The sequence below is a fragment of the Dunckerocampus dactyliophorus genome, chromosome 2, assembly GCF_027744805.1.
Source record: "Dunckerocampus dactyliophorus isolate RoL2022-P2 chromosome 2, RoL_Ddac_1.1, whole genome shotgun sequence".
NCBI lineage: Eukaryota > Metazoa > Chordata > Actinopteri > Syngnathiformes > Syngnathidae > Dunckerocampus > Dunckerocampus dactyliophorus.
This window is the reverse complement of record NC_072820.1, coordinates 15543559-15563711: the sequence shown is the minus strand read 5'-3', so window position 1 is coordinate 15563711 and position 20153 is coordinate 15543559. Positions and strand designations below refer to the sequence as shown.

The following is a 20153-nucleotide window of genomic DNA, read 5'->3' as shown; positions in this document are numbered from 1 at the left end:
AGATTTTAGCAGCATAGAACTGAAATGCAGGCTCGCTGTGTAGTCCTGACTCTGGCCACCCGCAGGAGAGCACTCCCTGAGCTTCTCGGAGCCCGAGATGGTTCATGTGGCTCATGAGATGGACTTTGGCACAAGACCAATTCTCCATTAAAACTATTCTATAAAGTCTATTCTCTGAGCAACAGGAAGCCAGTGCAGAAACCTGAATACTGGACTAATATGGTCATATTTCCTGGTTCTAGTCAGAACTTGAGCAGCAGCATTCTGGATGTCCTGCAGCTCGTTTAGAGAGCCTGATGAGAAGGAAGTTACAGTAGTCTAGCCTGCAAAAGGAAAGCACAAACTGTGTCTTGCTCTGGTGAATAAAATGATATAAACGGCTCAAAACAGATTAAAAAAAACATCAGTGACCTTTTGCTAGCATTTCTGCACTATGTACTTCAACAGAACTCATGGCATAAAAAGATTTCTTTTCATATTTTCATTGAATTTTGATTCTCAAAAACAGCGGTGTGCTCCAATGACATTGAGGACCCTTGGCTGGTGTTTTTGCATTAGGTCCTTAAAAACAAAGTGCTCCTGTCATAAAGGGGATCTTTGACTAGTGTTTGTTTTGCAGTAGGACCTTAAAAACAGCACAGCACTCCTGTCATGAAGATTTTTGACACACATCCATCCTCCTGCTTATCTGAGGTCGGGTCACGGGGGCAGCAGCCTAAGCAGGTTAGGCCAGACCTCCCTCTTTCCGGCCACTTTGTTCTTTGTACTTTTTTCTCCTCCCGGCACATTCCAAGGCATTCCCAGGCCAGTTGAGCGACATAGTCTGTCCAACATGCCCTGGGTCTTCCCCCCAAACCTCCAACCGGTGGGACGTGCCCTGAACACCTTAGGGATGTGTCACCTCATCTGGCCCCTCCTCACATGCCAAAGCTCATGGCCATAGGTGAGGGTTGCAACGTACATCAATCAGTAAATTGAGAGCTTTGCCGTTCGGCTCAGCTCCCGCTTCACCACGATGGACCTAAGAGTCTGCATCGCTGCAGACGCTGCATCAATGGAGGTGCTGATTCTCACGCAGACTGCTTCACACTCGGCTCCGAGCCGATCCAGTGAGAGCTGAAGATCACAGCCCAATGAAGTCAAACCGTACCACTCGAAATTCATAAAGATTAAAGATATATGCTTATTTTTGAAACACGTAAGCATTTAGCTTCTGTTTTAATTTGACTTTTGTATGACTACAGTATATAAGCTATTTAGTGTGGTATATATGTGAAGGCATGGCTGAGATTTCAATTGAAATTATATATGAATCATCTTCTTTTCCTTTCGGCTTTTCCCTTCAGGGGTGGCCACAGCGAATCAATTGCCTTCATCTAACCCTGTCTTCTGCATCCTCTTCTCTCACACCAACTACCTTCATGTCGTCTTTCACTACATCCATAAACCTCCTCTTTGGTCTTCCTCTAGGCCTCCTGCCTGGCAGTTCCAAACTCAGCATCCTTCTACCTATATATTCCCTATCTCTCCTCTGGACATGTCCAAACCATCTCAGTCTGGCCTCTCTGACTTTATCTCCAAAACCTCTAACATGTGCTGTCCCTCTGATGTACTCATTCCTGATCCTATCCTTCCCGGTCACTCCCAGAGAGAACCTCAGCATCTTCATCTCTGCTACCTCCAGCTCTGTCTCCTGTCTTTTCCTCATTGACGCTGTCTCCAGACCAAACAACACCGCTGGTCTCACCACAGTTTTGTACACCTTTCCTTTCATTTTAGCAGAAACTCTTCTATCACACATCACACCTGACACTTTTCTCCACCCGTACCATCCTGCCTGTACACGCTTCTTCACCTCTTTGTCACACTCTCCATTGCTCTGGACCGTTGACCCTAAGGACTTAAAATCCTCCATCTTCATCTCTTCTCCCTGTAACTTCCCTCTTCCACTTGGGTCCCTCTCATTCACACACATGTACTCTGTCTTACTGCGGCTAACCTTCATTCCTCTCCTTTCCAGGGCAAACCTCCACCTCTCTAGCTTCTCCTCCACCTGTTCCCTGCTCTCACTGCAGATCACAATGTCATCTGCAAACATCATAGTCCGTGGAGATTCCTGTCTAACCTCGTCTGTCAGTCTGTCCATCAGCATAGCGAACAAGAAGGGGCTCGGAGCTGATCCCTGATGCAGTCCCACCTCCACCTTGAACTCCTCGGTCACACCTACAGCAAACCTCGCCACTGTCTTACAGTCCTCATACATGTCCTGCACCGCTCTAACATCCTTCTCTGGTACTCCAGACTTCCTCATCCAATACCACAGTTCCTCTCTGGGCACCCTGTCATAAGCTTTCTCCAGATCTACAAAAACACAATGCAGCTCTGTCTGGCCTTCTCTGTACTTCTCTATCAACATCCTCAAAGCAAATACTGCCTCTGTAGTACTCTTTTTTTTGGCATGAAACCATACTGCTGCTCACAAATGCTCACTTCTGCCCTTAGTCTAGCTTCAACTACTCCTTCCCATAACTTCATCGTATGGCTCATCAGCTTTATTCCTTTGTAGCTGCCACAGCTCTGCACATCTCCCTTGTTCTTAAAAATGGGCACCAGCACACTTCTCCTCCATTCCTCAGGCATCTTTTCATTATCTAAGATCCTGTTGAACAACTGTCAGGGAAATCCTTGCAGATAACCAAGACAAGTACTGGACTGTATAACTACTCAAAGAAACAGACTCAACCACGGCAAGATGGTCTTTTCACTCGCGAGGAGAACGGCGGAACGCACCAGAGTTACATCCCACACCGCTCTGAATACGCTCTCTGAAAACCTCTCTCTTTATTTTCTGTTGGGTGTTCCCTAGTTTACAGAGTTCAGCTTCTCGAGGAAGGGGCCTACTACAGCTGGACTCTGTGTCTCTATCTATTTGTGTGCGTCAGTGTAGTGATATCATACACGTGTGGTTTAATTAATTTTCTAACATCACAGGATGTGAACAGGAGCAGAAGACCTTGAGCACCTCAACCCCCTCCATGTCTCTGAATCACACAAGACTGGTCCCTTCTATGCACAAGACTACAGTCATTTAATAAACAATATTCTCATAACAAAACCTTCACAACGATAGCTCTTAACACTAGAACTACCGGCCTCAACCTTCCCACCCTAGAAATACCAGAGAGGGCCAAAATGGCCCCGTGCATTTGGATGAACAAGTTGATAGTCCTCACCAGTCAGTTTTCATATTTTTTTTTACTAATAGGCTGTAGTCAAACATGAAACAGCTGATTTTATTTATTTTGAAAAAACATGAAATTCAAAGCGCATTGTGGTGAGGATCACTGAAAATTCCCTGCCTGTCTAGAGGGTGCCAACATTCAAATGTGTCAAAGCATAATATCCCACCCTCTTCCTGTTCTGAGAACAAAGTATGCCCTGTGTGTCAGTAAATGCAACTAACATATGTACTGCAGTGGCCGCAGACACAATTTACCTGGGGGCCGCTGGAGGTAGTCTGAGTGAGGCTGGGTCGCATCAAGTATTGGGAGTAGGGCGGGGTATCTCGGGGCACCTCACGATGCGATACATGGCTCACAATAATAATATCTTGATAAAGTAATAGGATGAATCAGATAATTTCAGTTTATATTTTGCTGCATTCAGCTGGGATAGGCTCCAACTTACCCGTGACCCTGATGAAGACAAGCGGTATAGAAAATTGGAAATAAAATTTGACCACATTTTAAATGACTCACTTCAAAACAGATTTATAAAAACACACTTGCCATATCAGTGACCTTTTGCTAGCATTTCTGCACTATGTACTTCAACAGAACTCATGGCATAAAAAGATTTCTTTCATATTTTCCTTGAATTTTGATTCTCAAAAACAGCGGCGTGCTCCAATGACATTGAGTACCCTTGGCTAGTGTTTCTGTCATAAAGGGGATCTTTGACTCGTGTTTGTTTTGCAGTAGGACCTTATAAACAGCACAGCACTCCTGTCATGAAGATTTTTGACACACATCCATCCTCCTGCTTATCTGAGGTCGGGTCACGGGGGCAGCAGCCTAAGCAGGTTAGGCCAGACCTCCCTCTCTCCGGCTACTTTGTTCTTTGTACTTTTTTCTCCTCCCGGCACATTCCAAGGCATTCCCAGGCCAGTTGAGCGACATAGTCTGTCCAACATGCCCTGGGTCTTCCCCCCAAACCTCCAACCGGTGGGACGTGCCCTGAACACCTTAGGGATGTGTCACCTCATCTGGCCCCTCCTCACATGCCAAAGCTCATGGCCATAGGTGAGGGTTGCAACGTACATCAATCAGTAAATTGAGAGCTTTGCCGTTCGGCTCAGCTCCCTCTTCACCACGATGGACCTAAGAGTCTGCATCGCTGCAGAAGCATCAATGGAGGTGCTGATTCTCATGCAGACTGCTTCACACTCGGCTGCGAGCCGATCCAGTGAGAGCTGAAGATGACAGCCCAATGAAGTCAAACCGTACCACTCGAAATTCATAAAGATTAAAGATGTATGCTTATTTTTGACACACGTAAGCATTTAACTTCTGTTTTAATTTGACTTTTGTATGACTACAGTATATAAGCTATTTAGTGTGGTATATACAGTATGTGAAGGCATGGCTGAGATTTCAATTGAAATTATATATGAATCATCTTCTTTTCCTTTCGGCTTTTCCCTTCAGGGGTCGCCACAGTGAATCAATTCAAATGGTGGTTCAATTCAAATCTCAGCCATACCTCCATCTCTGTCTCCTGTCTTTTCCTCATTGACACTGTCTCCAGACAAAACAACACCGCTGGTCTCACCACAGTTTTGTCCACCTTTCCTTTCATTTTAGCTGAAACTCTTCTATCACACATCACACCTGACACTTTTCTCCACCTGTACCATCAGTGACAGACTACAATGCCATGAAAAGTGGAGTCGATGTGATGGACCAGATCGTGCAGGAATACACTGTGCGTTAGGGTTAGGGTTAGGGTGTGAAGGAGAGACGGGTCGACTTGTGGCAGGTGCAGGAAGGAGGTGGTTTGGAAGTGCCATGACTGTGCGGTATAGAGGACAGAGGCTGTATTTGCAGTATATGGTGCATTTGCGTGTTTTCTATATTTCATAGTTGTGATTTCAAAGCTGATAACTCATGTTTGAATCCTGTGCATCATAAATAAATGACCGGAAGAAATGAAAAACATGTGTCAACCTCTTACTGCAAAATTACAGCAAAATTTACAAAATATAAAAAAAAAAAATACAAAAAATGCAAACGGCTAAAATAATGACAAATTTACACAAAGAAATTACAAAAAAATTAAAAATATTTTATTTTTCAAACAGTAAAATTGCAAAACAACACGCACTAATAAAATGTGCAAACCCTCCCAACTGTCATGCAAAAAGATACTTTACATTCCAACAAAGCTTTCTCTTCTGAAAATTGTACTTTGTCTTGAACTGAAACACAAGTCTTTGAAACATTCCACAGTTGCCACACCTTCCCCCTCAGTTTGAGCATATGAAAACTGGGCCATTTTGGCCCTCTGGTATTTCTAGGGTGGGAAGGTTGAGGCCGGTACTTCTCGTGTTAAGGAGGATTTATAGTAATTAAGTGATGAAAAGCCTATTGCCTCTAATCTATAAATAAAAAACTTGGGTCCTCGATAAGAGAGTCAATTAATATTTCATCTGGGTTAAGTGGTGCATTTTATTGGATTTACGGACCGAAATACTCCTTTGTTGCAATACTAACAACGGGAGGTCAGGGAGCACCATTGTGATGTTCTGCTGTTTGACCACTGGAAACAAAGAGGGAAGTGTTATTATTTCAATTTATAAAGCATTGTCAACCTTTTGCTCTTTTCTTGGGTAACGCTGACTCGGTTAACACACTGATATGACAAGCAGCCTTTCATCAGGGAGGAGAAAGAATTCGTTATCCAAGCACTCTTCAGCATGGCAAATTGGATTCGTATGATTTGTTGTTGTACCAATTATCAAAGCTATTTAATCAACCTGTCCAACACTTAATAGATATAAATAAGCGATCCATTTAAGACAGTTGAAATATTTAGTCATTAAAACCCATTAAACCCCAGACTGATTTGATCACATTGATTTCCACAAAAAAATCAAGACTAATCAATAAATTAGGAAATCAAATTAATCAAATTAGCTGGTTTAATGTAGCTATTCAGTACTAAATTTCAAAGGGTTTAAACATTGTAGTTATTCTAAAAAAGGACTTGATTAAGCCTCCAATCAATTAATCAATTAAAAAACACAATCAAATTACCTGGTTAAATTGAGTACTGAATGAAGTACTGAACTAATTTAAACATTGTATTTATGAAACAAAATGACATGATTAAGCCTCCAGTCAATCAGTTTAAAAAATCGATGTTTATCAAAGTAGCTGTTTTAAGGTAGCTATAAAACATTGGACTAATTTAAGAGTATTTTGTATTGATTATTGCATTCATTGAAAAAACGGACATGGGTAAGCCTCCAATCAATTTAAAAAATCTATGTAATCAGATTAGCTGGTTTAATTTAAGGCTGTGAATTTCCACCATGATGACATTTTGTGTACTAAGCACACAAAGGCACACGCGCACACTAAGTTGGGAAATTTGAGCAAATTGTGCGTTTTTTTAACGCCAGAGTTTTGCTATAAAAGGCCACGCGGGGCTGCAGCTCACTCTGCTGACCTGGAGACCTTCCACCATGAAGCACCTCCTCTTTCTCCTGCACCTCTTGCTCGCCTGCCTGGGTAAAGACAATTTGTTTGCAATCTAGACAAACACACACTTTGTTGTGCATACTTGATACTTGAGTTTCTCTTCTCCATGGGCAGCCGCGGTATTGTCGGCCCCCGCTGATACGGACAAGGTGAGGTGGTGCGTCAAGTCGGACCAAGAGTACCAGAAATGTTTGGACCTGGCGAACAAGGCCCCCGTGTTCACCTGTGTGAAGAAGACCAACTCACTGGATTGCATCATTGCCATTCATGTGAGTTGTCATTGAGCACAATGCAGTAGAACTGCAGGTGTACATAGTCCTTGTTTAATGGTTGTTATATCTATCTGTATGTAAATGGAGCAGAAGGGCAAAAGCTCGCTGTATGAGTACAGACCGTGAAAGCGGGGCGTCACGATCCTTTCTGACTTGTTGGCTTTCACGCAGGTGTTACCACAGGGATAACTGGCTTGTGGCGGCCAAGCGTTCATAGCGACGTCGCTTTTTGATCCTTCGATGTCTGCTGTTATTGTGAAGCAGAATACACCAAGCGTTGGATTGTTCACCCACTAATGGGGAATGTGAGCTGAGTTTAGACTGCCGTGAGACATGTTCGTTTTACACTACTGATAATGTGGTGTTGTAATAGTACTCCTGCTCTGATAATATATTATCTTGAGTATAATATTAATGCAATATGCATTGTCACAGCTTAACATTTTTACTCGCTAAATGTTAGTAAAAAATAAAATTGAGTCCTTCATTTAAAACGGAAGGGCTAATATCCTGATGTCTGGGCAAAATGGCGGCTTCTTGCTCTGATTGTGCTACTTCCGTACTTGGCATTTTCAGTGCGTAAGTGTGCTTCTATTGTGGGCTGTGTTCCAAATCGCTCACTTTCACTTATGCATAAATACCACGTAGACATGCATACTTACTTCCTGAGGGTGGGAATTTTGACAGTGTAGTGCTGTCCCAAATCAATTAGTCTTTGTACCCTTATTGTACAGTTTATTTGCTTACTGTTCATCTTCTCTCCATTGTGAATAGCAAACAATTGAGGTGGTCCCTCTATACAGAGTGCTCTGAAAGCGCTGCAGCAAAAACACTAGTCCAAGATCTTCTGTATGACAGGAATGCGCTGCTGTTTTGAGGAATCTGATGCAAAAATACTTTGCATTTGCTTACAAGTTAAAGTAACATCAGGGTTCTCTGACAGGCCGGTAATGCTGATGCAATCACATTGGATGGAGGAGACATCTACACCGCTGGGCTGAAGAACTACAAACTGTATCCCATAATTGCTGAGAACTATGGCCAGTGTAAGATTTCAGATTTTTGTTGACTATGTCTGAGGCTAGTAAATGTGTTCCTCAAAGCCATTTTCATTGACGGCAGCGATGTGGAAATATTTTCAATCATTGTTCGTATAATCTTTTGTTCAGCATCAGAGAGCTGTTACTATGCTGTGGCTGTGGTTAAGAAGAGCAGCACATTTGGTATCCGAGACTTGGAAGGGAAGAGATCCTGCCACACCGGTTTTGGAAAATCTGCTGGCTGGAACATTCCCATTGGAACTCTGGTGTCTATGGGTATACTGAAGTGGAGCGGCACTGAGGACAAACCAATTGAGGAGGGTGAGTCACATGTCAGGCCATCTTGCTCATAGATTAACAGATGTGACTCTTTGGGTGCCTTCACTTATGTTTGGTTTGCTTAAAAGAACTCTGGTGTGTTTGCCTTTTGGTCCCATGACAAAAATCCCAGTGTGAATGCTAAGCCAACTGCACCCAGTGCAAGATGTGTGGTTTTTTTTTTTTGGCCCACACCAGAGTAGACAAGTGTGACCGTAGCCTCAAGGTTTTTTGCTTCAATTGCAGCGGTGGCTAGCTTCTTCTCTCAAAGTTGCGCACCCGGAGCAGAGTACGCCCCACTATGTAAAGGCTGCAAGGGTGACTGCTCGCGGTCCCACAAAGAGCCTTTCTACGACTACAGCGGCGCCTTCCAGTCAGTTTGCGATCATCTTTCAACCACGATGTTTCATTATATGGCAATGAAGAAAATAACTGTCTCTTACTAGGTGCCTGGTGGAAGATGCCGGAGATGTGGCTTTTGTGAACCATCTGACTGTGCCTGGTAAGTCCCAAAGCATTATTTGATTACATTGGATATAAAAATGCATAGCAGGGTTCCTACAGATTAGACATTTCAAAATGACATTTTCCAGTCCAGTTTATCACAAGGGCTGCATCCCGCCCCATTTTAGAACTCAATCCAATGATATATATTGTAGTAATCTCAGGAAATACTGCATTTTCTGAGTGCTGTATCTTATTTGCAGACAGTGAAAAGGCCAACTATGAGCTGCTGTGCCCTGACAACACCAGGGCGCCCATAGATGATTACAAAAGATGCCACCTGGCCAGAGTACCAGCTCACGCCGTCGTCACCCGCAAGGACTCTCAGCTGACTGACTTGATATGGAGAAGCCTCACCACACTGCGGGTAAGATGTGGATCTTAGGTAAAAGCAGTTGCTAATATTGGAAAAGGAACTGGTGTCCATAGGTCTGTCATGATAGAAAATTTTTCCGGAAGAGAATTGTCATTTTTGGCTAATATTTGAGACCATTTTTCATTATATGGCATAATGTCAGTCCATATCAAAAGCAAACTTTAAATTCTGAAGCGTATCTAACATTGTAATAGGAATGTCAAGCGCTTTTAAACATAAAAAAATTAAACAGACAAAACCCAATGAGTTTTACGCAAACTTTTCAATGCAATGGTGCTTTATAGGCGGTCCCTAGTATAAACAACCAGTGACTAGATCAACACTTATCATGCGAGCCCCCCCACACCATGAGAGCAGTCTGAGCACAGTGAGGAGGATCTACTGCTGTTGCTACGGAGCCAAATATCCAACTGCCAACGTGAAACTAACTTCACGACTGTGCAGAGTGAACACTCTTGTCGTCCAGCCTGTACGGTAAAAGAAACATGCAGACCTCAATTTATCGAGGCTGGCAAATTATAGACTCTTGTGGCTTTTTTTATTCGATTCACGATTATGGTGACTGGATCTCTTATTCAAATTGAATTGTTTATAGTCCATGTGGTTTAAAGATCTTGTTCACAACCCTTGGTAATGCAGTGTTGTCAGGATTTTCTTTTTTTTTTTTTCCACTTTTTAAAGAAAGAAGACTTCAATCTGTTCTCCTCAGAGGCATACTCACCTGCCAAGAACCTGATGTTTAAAGATTCTACTGTGGACCTTGTCCGACTGCCTGCCAACACCAACGCCTTCATGTATTTGGGTGCCACGTACACGGGCACAGTGCGCTCGCTGACAAAAGGTAGTAAAAGGCATACACACTAAGATGTGAGGTGAGCTGACTTTTTTTTTTGGGGACCTTTTCAGAGGTCAGTACAGCAGACACATCTGGCGCAATCACATGGTGTGCTGTGGGTGCTGCTGAAACAAGCAAGTGCGACAAATGGAGTTTTCACCCTTTAATGGATGAAGACAACAAAATTGTTTGCCAGGAAGGCGCCACAGTTGAAGCATGCTTGAAAATGATCATGGTAACAATCCAGAGTTGCTAGGTTCCTTTTAATTTTATTTATCTTTTGCTCCAAGTGTTGGCTTTTTAATTTTTCACTGTAGCGCAAAGAGGCTGATGCGATGGCGGTTGACGGAGGAGAGGTGTTCGCAGCTGGAAAGTGCGGCCTGGTTCCGGTCATGGTGGAGCAGTACAATGAAGGTAGGATATTTGCAGTGCCCCATCAGTTGTGAAAATCATTTAGAATAGTCGTCCCTCATTTATAGCTGTTAATTGGTTCCAGACTCTACCATGTTGCAGGAGTTTCCGCAGTATACAATTCAATATTTAATCTTTTTGTAGTTGGAGCATAGAAAACCTGTTTGACTTCTACATATGGTTTTTAAAAGCCCAGTTGACAGGAAATAACACCCCTCTACTCGCCTCTACACTCCGATTATTCATTGTTTACACCATTGCGGAGACTTGAGCTAACAAGTTTGCCTGAAATAAATTTCTTAAACTTTAAGAAGCTAAAACCTTACCCCTTCCACATGGGATCAGAACATTTTTTTTTGCCTCCCCACTCATGGCGACTTCATGTAGTGTTACGGTAATGAAATGTCTCAATGGTTTGACATTACTGCTGCTTGTTGACCAGAGCCTTGCAATGGCAGACAGGAAGTGATGTCACTGTTTAAGGTTTGAGTTATCTTGGTGTGGGTTACGGCCTCAACAGTAGCTAGTGTTTGGGTTGTTAGAACTCAAACCTGCAATAAAATCGTGTTATGGTGATCAGGTGTGGCTCACCCAACATTAGAGTAACAGTACTGACACCTAGTGACAGTGGTAGAATACTACATCTTTGAAGGCCTGCCATTGTACATGTAACACAGGAGTACACGTTATGTCCAATTTTCATCCTGTGCAGCAGTTTGACAAGTTCTTACACAAATACTGTATATTGCCTTGAAACCAACCTGCTAATTCTATTTGTTTTTATTTGTCTCTACAGAAATGTGCAACAAACCTGGAGGTAAGCAGTCCCTCACCCCCAATTATCTCACTAAATGTACAGTACTTCGACTCACCTAGTCCTTAATTCTCTTTTCTGAATATTCACCCACCCCCACCCACCCACAATGTAGCCTCGGCCTCCTCCTACTTTGCCGTTGCTGTAGTCAAGAAGGGCTCAGGAGTGACCTGGAACAACTTGCGGGGGAAGAAGTCTTGCCACACCGGCTTTGGACGAACGGCTGGTTGGAACATTCCCATGGGTGAAATCCACAGACAAACGAGTGACTGTGACTTCAGTAAGTCCTAATTTTTCTTTTCATGTAAACAAGTGCTGGCCAGGGTAAACAGTGGATGGCCAGGGACCAGGAAATCTGGGCGTCCCTAAGACTGCTACCCCCGCGACCCCACCCACATAAGAGGAGGAAAATGGATGGACAATATCCAAGATGTTTCATTGTGTGTGTGTATCAGAAGTACATGAATTCCAGTCAGATGTCTGCAGGGTACACTACTGAGAAGTTGGGAACCAGTGATTTTTTTAAACTCCTGGTTCTCACTGTGGTAAGAGTACCACTGGTGGTACGCAGGCTCCATTTGTGGTACAACGGCACATCAGTTAAATTTCATTGTATTGGACACATACATTCATATTTAACTCTCCTATACTTTACCACAATTTACCTTAGCTAAATCATGATGGTAAGCAGACGTAGTAAAATGTTGGCATTATACTAAAGCATAACACTTGAGGTGGTACTTGGTGTAAAATTAAAAAAGGGTTCAACCATTGATTTTTAAAACTATACGGCTGCATTAACTGTACTTAATGACTCAGACAATCCAGTCAATTTTAAGTGAGTACAAGCATACTCAGTAAACTCTAAAGGCAGCATGCTGCTGACTTACGAGTTTGGCTTCTTAAAAACAATATGCATTCAAAAGAGTCGTACATTTTGTCATTAAAAATGCCTCCTACAAAAACATCAGACCTCACACATCGCTCTTTTTATTTCTCCCGCCATGTCCCTACGCATTGTCCCCTCACCGTGTGTGATTGCATCTTCATCTGCACCCATCTTGTTTACGTACGTACTTGTTTACAGCAGAAGATGCAAGTGTCTTCACATACACACACAAATGGAGAGGCGACACAGCGGGAGACGAATATAACGCAGAGTGATTGGGGGGGGGGGGGGGGGGGGGTCACAACTTTGTCAAAGCCAAACTATTATGCAGCGTCCCGTTCCTCCAAACTTATCCGATGCTAATGAAACTGCATTCTTTATACACCAGTGATGTGTGACATCATGCCATGTCCCCCCCCCACCCCCCCCCCCCCCCAGCCAAGTTCTTCAGTAGCGGCTGTGCCCCTGGAGCACCTGCTGACTCTCCGTTCTGTTCTCAATGCGCTGGCAGTGGCAAAACTGTGGCTGACGAGTTCAAGTGCAAAGCCAGTGCCGAGGAGAAATACTACGGCTACGCTGGGGCGTTTAGGTAGGATGGCAACTGGTTCTGACATGTTGGTATGAAATGATTTAATAAGAAAGTGTGCCGTAATAAACGGATCCAGTTTGGTTATAGTTGCATTACAACAGGGGTGTCCAACGAATGGCCTTTTCTAAAAATGAGTTTGACGAGTGGGGGTGTCACCAGATTGAAACGTGAGATTTCTCATTCAGAGAAGCTATCTTGTGAGAAGAGGGTTTATGATCAATTTGGTCTCAAATGTTGACGCACAATGTGGCGGGCAAACGTTTCAAAATGCACCTGCATTGTTTTGACTGTTTTAAATTAAAAAAAAAAAAAAAATCTGTTTGCCCATTTCATGTATTCACTTTTCTTTAAAATATTCTCGTTATTGTAGACTCAATCTTGTGTATTGTCTTGTGACACCGCTAGTAATGTGGTATATCACTCCATTTCTTCATCTACAAAGCAAAAGTAAGCTGTGGATGTTTTGTTTGGCTGCTTAGCCTTGACAGACTAGATTGCTTTTAAGCATCTTTTAAGGCACAAAATGTCAGTGATCCACTGCATCCTTCACGTTTTTCTGTATGCGGCCGTTGCTGGCAAGTTTGGACACCCATGCTTTACAAGATGGACTCTTCACCGTTGCACGTTTCTTCTCCTCTTCATTTTAGATGTCTTGTTGATGGCGCTGGTGATGTTGCCTTCATTAAACACACAACTGTTCAAGAAAACAGCGATGGTAAGAACGCCGTGTGGTGGTTTTTTACGTTTTTAAAGGAGTCATCACGGCCCTAACATCAAACACCTGCCGCTTCATGTCTTTCAGGAAATGGTCCAACATGGGCTAGCGGTCTCTCCAGCAGCGATTATGAACTAATCTGCCCCGGGAAGCAGTCTGTTCCAGTCACACAGTTTAAAGATTGTCACCTGGCAGCCACCCCAGCACATGCTGTAGTGACCCGTCCAGAGACCCGCAATGATGTCGTCCGTGTACTCCAGGACCAGCAGGTCAGGAATACCCCCAAACATTTTTAGGTCTTCGGAATATAATACTTATAGTCACAGTATTGTAGTTTTACGCTTGTGCTATAAAGCGCTAAAAACACACTTTTTTTTTAACTACTGGTACCATTGGAAATGCTAAATCGCACTGATTTAAACTGCACAGACAGTTAAGTACACTAATTCCTTGTTTACCACGGTTAATTGGTTTCAGTCTTTAGAAATTGAATATTTTCATAAGCGTAGAAAAACCCCATGTCTATTCCTCTTTCCTTTATGCTTTAAAAGAACCATTTATGACCTAAATATGGTTTAACGTTAGAGCTCTAGACATGAAAACAGTCACCTTTGCACTGCTGTTACCCAGCATCAAAGCCATAAGAGAAAATAGGAGATTCACATGTTGGCACAGGGAGAGTTCCTAGTTTCCTTTTTATACTTCTGGCACTTAAGATGGCTAATGTAATTACTGACACCTAGTGACCAGTGTAGAATGTGACGTCTTATTTATTTTTTTTTAATGGTTATGGTTTTATTTGAACATGCATACAAGTTACATTGGAATACACCACATTGTACAAAAGGAGTAGGAAGAAGCAAAGCTTGTTTAATCCTAAACCGTCCGTTTTACATCAATTGCAATAGATTTGTTCACTTCCTGTATTCTTGCTGGTATAAAAAGGTAATGTAGTGATGTAACTTGGTAGTTGAAGTTCTTGTCCCCACAGCTACCTTCAGATGATAATAATAAATGGGTAATAAGTGTAGGAGTGATTAGACATGGCATTGATTAGTGACCATTTTTATGCTGAAATGTTTAATTTAGGACACAAATTTGCTTGAACGTGCGCGTTTTGTTTTTTTACTAATAGGCTGTAGTCAAACAAACAGCTGATTTTATTTACTTTGAGAAAACATGAAATTCAAAGCGCATTGTGGTGAGGATCACTGAAAATTCCCTGGCTGTCTAGAGGGTGTAAACATTCAAATGTGTCAAAGCATAATATCCCACCCTCTTCCTGTTCTGAGAACAAAGTATGCCCTGTGTGTCAGTAAATGCAACTAACATATCTACTGCAGGGGCCGCAGACGCAATTTACCTGGGGGCCGCTGGACGTAGTCTGAGTGAGGTTGGGTCGCATCAAGTATTGGGAGTAGGGCAGGGAATCTCGGGGCACCTCACGATGCGATACATGGCTCACAATAACATCTTGATAAAGTAATGGGATGAATCAGATAATTTCAGTTTATTTTGCTGCATTCAGCTGGGATAGGCTCCAACTTACCCGTGACCCAATTTACAATGATTGTAAATTGTTGGTCTCCTTTCTGAGAGGGGAGCACGTGAATACCAGATGGCTGTGAGTGACAGCTATGAACAGCAAGTTTTTTTCAGCCCAAACTAAATTCTTACAATTATGCAGTTGAACTCGAAATTGTGAAACTGCCTCTGTGTAATGGTGGGCCAGTTGCTTACAGTCCTTTAACAATACACAGTATTTGCATACAATGAGTCAAAATATGCGCGGCTCCTGTACGTGTGCACAATGTTTCTGAAAATTACACCACATGGTGGCGCTATTATTAAACTCAGTTAAACTGACTAATTTCTCACGCCGCTCTACAAAACGGTAACTTTCGTGTGTTGAGGTGACTTTCACAAAATTTTGTACACCACTTTTTAAGGAACGTGGGTGAAAAATAAATCTGTTTTTAATAGTAAAATTATAAAAATAACTGCTTAAGAGGAGAGTCTCTTCACAAGCAAGGAAATATTACTTCCTTCAGAGAAATTAAGGGTGTGTTTGTGTATACAGTAATAGTACCTAACTTTCTTTGTCACAAAGTTAACTAGTGTTTATAATGAAAACAAAACAAACTCTGCCCTAATTAATTAAATGTAGTGTTTATGTAAAACTGGATGAGATATTAGTGGTTTGTTCAGTGAGACTACATTTCAATATCTTTGATTTTTCTAGGCCAAGTTTGGTAGTGGCAGCACCGCCAATTTCAAAATGTTTCAGTCTGAGTCGGGAAAGAATCTTCTCTTCAAGGACTCTACCAAGTGTCTCCAAGAAGTTCCTGCTGGGTCCAACTATGAGGCGTTCTTGGGAACAGATTACATGAACACCATGACCTCGCTGAGGCAGTGCAGTGACAGCGCTTCAGGTTTGTACTGTTCCTGAGAATATGGAATTATGGAACTACAGGTATCTTCTGCCAGGTAAATGTGTCTCCCTTCTTAAAATGATGATTTTTTTTTTTTTTTCCCCCTGTCCTTCACAGATTTGGAGAAACTGTGCACTTCCCATAACTGTCAGTCAACAAACTAGATGGCTCTTCAGTTAACGCAGACTCCTGTTGCACCTACAGTACACTGCATTGTGAATTTTCTTTCTGATCATGCTGTAGACCTGTTTTTCCACCTGCAAATCAACAATCAAGCCAGCCCTCATGTCCACAAATGCAACACATTACATTATGCTACATATTTCTCAAATAAAGCCTTTTCAATGCCCTACGGCTTTTTTTTTTTAAAAAGCATTACTAACAATTAAAATAGTAGGATAAACCGATTGGACATTGGATTAGAAACTACATTAGTGCCTCATAACTGGAGGGAAAATACACTTTAATGGAGAAAATTATAGATCATGCTACAAAAATATTGGCATCTCTAACAATTTAGAGAGCACACAACCCCTCTTAATAAAATCTTGTAATTGACAAATCTAGTCCATTTTCATAAAACAAAATAAATGAATTAACAGTGCAGATAAAATACTGTGAGTTGTCATTTGCAAAGTTTTTTTCAGCCTGGATTTTTGAACATTGCCGAAGTTGAGGATTGTCACACAGCTTCTGGAAGGCCTCAGATTTTAGCAGCATAGAACTGAAATGCAGGCTCGCTGTGTAGTCCTGACTCTGGCCACCCGCAGGAGAGCACTCCCTGAGCTTCTCAGAGCCCGAGATGGTTCATGTGGCTCTAACACGTCAGAGATGGACTTTGGCACAAGACCAATTCTCTGTTAAAACCATTCTATAAAGTCTATTCTCTGAGCAACAGGAAGCCAGTGCAGAAACCTGAATACTGGACTAATATGGTCATATTTCCTGGTTCTAGTCAGGACTTGAGCAGCAGCATTCTGGATGTCCTGCAGCTTGTTTAGAGAGCCTGATGAGAAGGAAGTTACAGTAGTCTAGCCTGCAAAAGGAAAGCACAAACCTTTAGTGTCTTGACATGGTGAGTAAAATTGTAGAAACCAGGGTTCTCAAACTCGTGGCCTGCGGGCCATTTGCGGCCTACCAAACCGTATCTTGCGGCCCGTGACTGGACATCAAAGAGTAGTGTAACTGCAGCCCGCAACATCCGGGCAAGCTCAGTGTTGCTTGCATACTTACAGGGGTAAGTAAACACCAACACTGACCTAACAGTGGTGATATCACATGGATGTATTGTGAATTGTATCGTATCGTCAGGTACCCTGAGATTCCAGCCCTACTCCCAATACTTGATGCGGCCCAGACTCTACCTCACTGGCCCCCAGTGAAATTGAGTTTGAGACCCCTGATATAAACGGTTCAAAACAGATTTATAAAAACACACTTGCCATATCAGTGACCTTTTGCTAGCATTTCTGCACTATGTACTTCAACAGAACTCATGGCATAAAAAGATTTTTTTTCATATTTTCCATTGAATTTTGATTCTCAAAAACAGCGGTGTGCTCCAATGACATTGAGGACCCTTGGCTAGTGTTTTTGCATTAGGTCCTTAAAAACAAAGTGCTCCTGTCATAAAGGGGATCTTTGACTAGTGTTTGTTTTGCAGTAGGACCTTAAAAACAGCACAGCACTCCTGTCATGAAGATTTTTGACACACATCCATCCTCCTGCTTATTTGAGGTCGGGTCACGGGGGCAGCAGCCTAAGCAGGGTAGGCCAGACCTCCCTCTCTCCGGCTACTTTGTCCAGATCCTACCGGCGGATCCCAAGGCATTCCCAGGCCAGTTGAGCGACATAGTCTGTCCAACATGCCCTGGGTCTTCCTCCCCAAACCTCCAACCGGTGGGACGTGCCCTGAACACCTAAGGGATGTGTCACCTCATCTGGCCCCTCCTCACATGCCAAAGCTCATGGCCATAGGTGAGGGTAGCAACGTACATCAATCAGTAAATCGAGAGCTTTGCCGTTCGGCTCAGCTCCCGCTTCACCACGATGGACCTAAGAGTCTGCAACGCTGCAGACGCTGCACCAACTGAGGTGCTGATTCTCATGCAGACTGCTTCACACTCGGCTGCGAGCCGATCCAGTGAGAGCTGAAGATCACAGCCCAATGAAGCCAAACCGTACCACTCGAAATTCATCCATAAAGATTAAAGATATATGCTTATTTTTGACACACTGAACAATTTAGTTGACTAGTCGTGGACTACACGTTCAATGTTGATTAATGTACCTATGTCACGTGACAAAGGAACCGGCATCAAATCTTGACTTACCCGGAAGTGATCCACGCGGCTAGGAGGCGCACCGGCTCCTCAGCAGGAAACATCGCACTACTATGGCGTCGCTCTGAGACCCCCTCACACGGTAGTTGTGTACATACCTTACCGGCAATCCGTCACCATCGACGCCTTGATGATGGACCTCCGGTCCAGAGGCTTTTTTAGGGGCCATCGGAACTACCAGTAGTACTCGTGAAGTACGAAATTATTTGATTTGAGAACTGTCACTTTTGCACTTTTAACCGAGTGACAGAAGTACCACTCACTCCATTTGCCGGCTAGCTAACCAGCTAGCTCAGTAGCCAAGAAGGGCATCTGTTTTCTCTTGGAGTAAAAGAGCTGAGCAGCGACAATACATTCACGGAAAGAGGACTAGCGAGACGTGGATTCCCCGAATCACCATCTAACAGCGTCGTCACATTTTATCCTGGTAAGAACAGCGTAATTAAGTGAAGTTCCGAACGATAGCTGGGCTTCATTTTGTCTTTAGGACACTGTGGCTAGCTGCTGTTAGCCTACTCTGAGCAGGCCATGCCGGCTTGCTCGTCTTGGATTGCTAGCTAGTCAGCAAATGTTGCTTACAATAACGATTTAAAAATGTGACCATGAACATCTTGTACTTCTGCGTTGTTATTTAGACCCTCCTCGTGTGTGCGTGTGAACTTACGAGAGAATCATTACAGTCTGGGACACCCCGCCTTCGTGCTAATCTTCAGCTGGTTTCCACCCTTTTAGGCTCTACACCAGCCATTCTTAGGTAGTTTCAGCGGCGTTAGGTGTATCCTGCAGACAACATTTAACACTTCATTGGCAGCTGACTGACTTCTTGTGATCATGTTTTATAAGCATCATCATCCAAAGAATAGTTTTAGATTAAGATGTACCAGTTTGCTGCCCTGGGTGGCCTGTGGTGTTTTGCTGGGCCTGTAATTAAATACATCTCAGAGTTGGCTAATGCTAACGTTGACCCACAATAGTTTCATTGAAATCGAACACGGTTTCGAACGTTGTATTGTTAACCTGGTCTTACTTTGTGTTTAGTAAATAAAATCGGTTAATAGTACCTTCTCATGGAACACTTTCCGGTTAAAGTAACTGCGGGTACTCCGACCGGCCACGTAGCATACCTAAGCAAAATGTCTCATGACAGTGGGACACGTATCATTAGCCGGCTGCTAAGCTCCCTCATTTTTCACAGACAATGTTGCCTCTTTTCTATGACTGCTGAAATTTTGTCATGCGCTTTGCCATGTCTGTCATGTCAGGTCATCATTCTGGACACCTTATGAATATTAAACTGTGAGCAACAGTTTGCTATAGTTTAGAGCATGACGTTAGCTCGCTCGCCAGCATGCCAGCAGGTGGAGGATAAGCTAATTCTAGTCAAGTTTTGCAATTTTATCGATATAATGGCATTTTGTTGCGTTTTTCACTAAGTACACACATAAGTGGTGAGTATTTTGTGGGTGTTGTGAAGCATGACGCACAGCTCAGCCCAGTGACACTGACGCTGAGTGAACTTTGACTTCAGGTGTCCATTTTCTCAAATTCTACACCAGACTACATCAGTGACATACTCTACATTTTCAAGTGTCGTTTACTTTTTAGCTTCTGGTTTTTTAGAAAGTGTTGCCGTTTTTACACATACTACCTGTGCATCTGATGAGTCAGTGAAGGGCTGCAAGTAATGTGACAAACTTGGTATTGAAAGTAGGTACAAAGTCATTGAGGAAATGATTTGCAAAGGTTATTAAAAGCAAAGCACTCATCATATGGCACACAATAGCCATGCAAATTAAAATGAGCTTGGCTGTGTGTGAGGAGGTGGTGTTATCATAGGCGAAAGCGCAGACCACAC

At 42.9% G+C, this 20153-nt stretch overlaps 2 protein-coding genes and 1 long non-coding RNA gene across 5 annotated transcripts in view; 2 read left to right on the top strand and 1 right to left on the bottom strand.

Annotated features, from left to right (window-relative positions):
* Positions 1–6644: 6644 nt before the first annotated feature.
* On the top strand, positions 6645–16265 carry tfa (transferrin-a). Its single transcript, XM_054756759.1, has 17 exons — positions 6645–6791; positions 6876–7030; positions 7977–8079; positions 8203–8394; positions 8638–8764; positions 8838–8893; positions 9099–9262; positions 9953–10112; positions 10178–10341; positions 10424–10520; positions 11314–11334; positions 11447–11611; positions 12659–12809; positions 13457–13524; positions 13612–13793; positions 15767–15956; positions 16074–16265. Exons 1-17 carry the CDS (start codon positions 6746–6748, stop codon positions 16118–16120), a joined length of 2088 nt encoding a protein of 695 aa, XP_054612734.1. The 5' UTR covers positions 6645–6745; the 3' UTR covers positions 16121–16265.
* A 146-nt stretch (positions 16266–16411) lies between these two features.
* LOC129169874 (uncharacterized) lies at positions 16412–19486 on the bottom strand. Its single transcript, XR_008566496.1, has 4 exons — positions 19360–19486; positions 19180–19219; positions 18963–19078; positions 16412–16992 (listed from the first exon to the last, which is right to left on the bottom strand). It is a non-coding gene; the product is annotated as an uncharacterized LOC129169874 (long non-coding RNA).
* The window catches only part of eif4g1a (eukaryotic translation initiation factor 4 gamma, 1a), a 44565-nt gene continuing 42711 nt past the window's right edge, over positions 18300–20153 (top strand). For all 3 annotated transcript variants that reach the window (XM_054756746.1, XM_054756736.1, XM_054756727.1), the window contains exon 1: positions 18300–18725. The gene's annotated coding sequence lies outside the window, so the exon portion shown is untranslated. The remainder of the gene's footprint in view (positions 18726–20153) is intronic.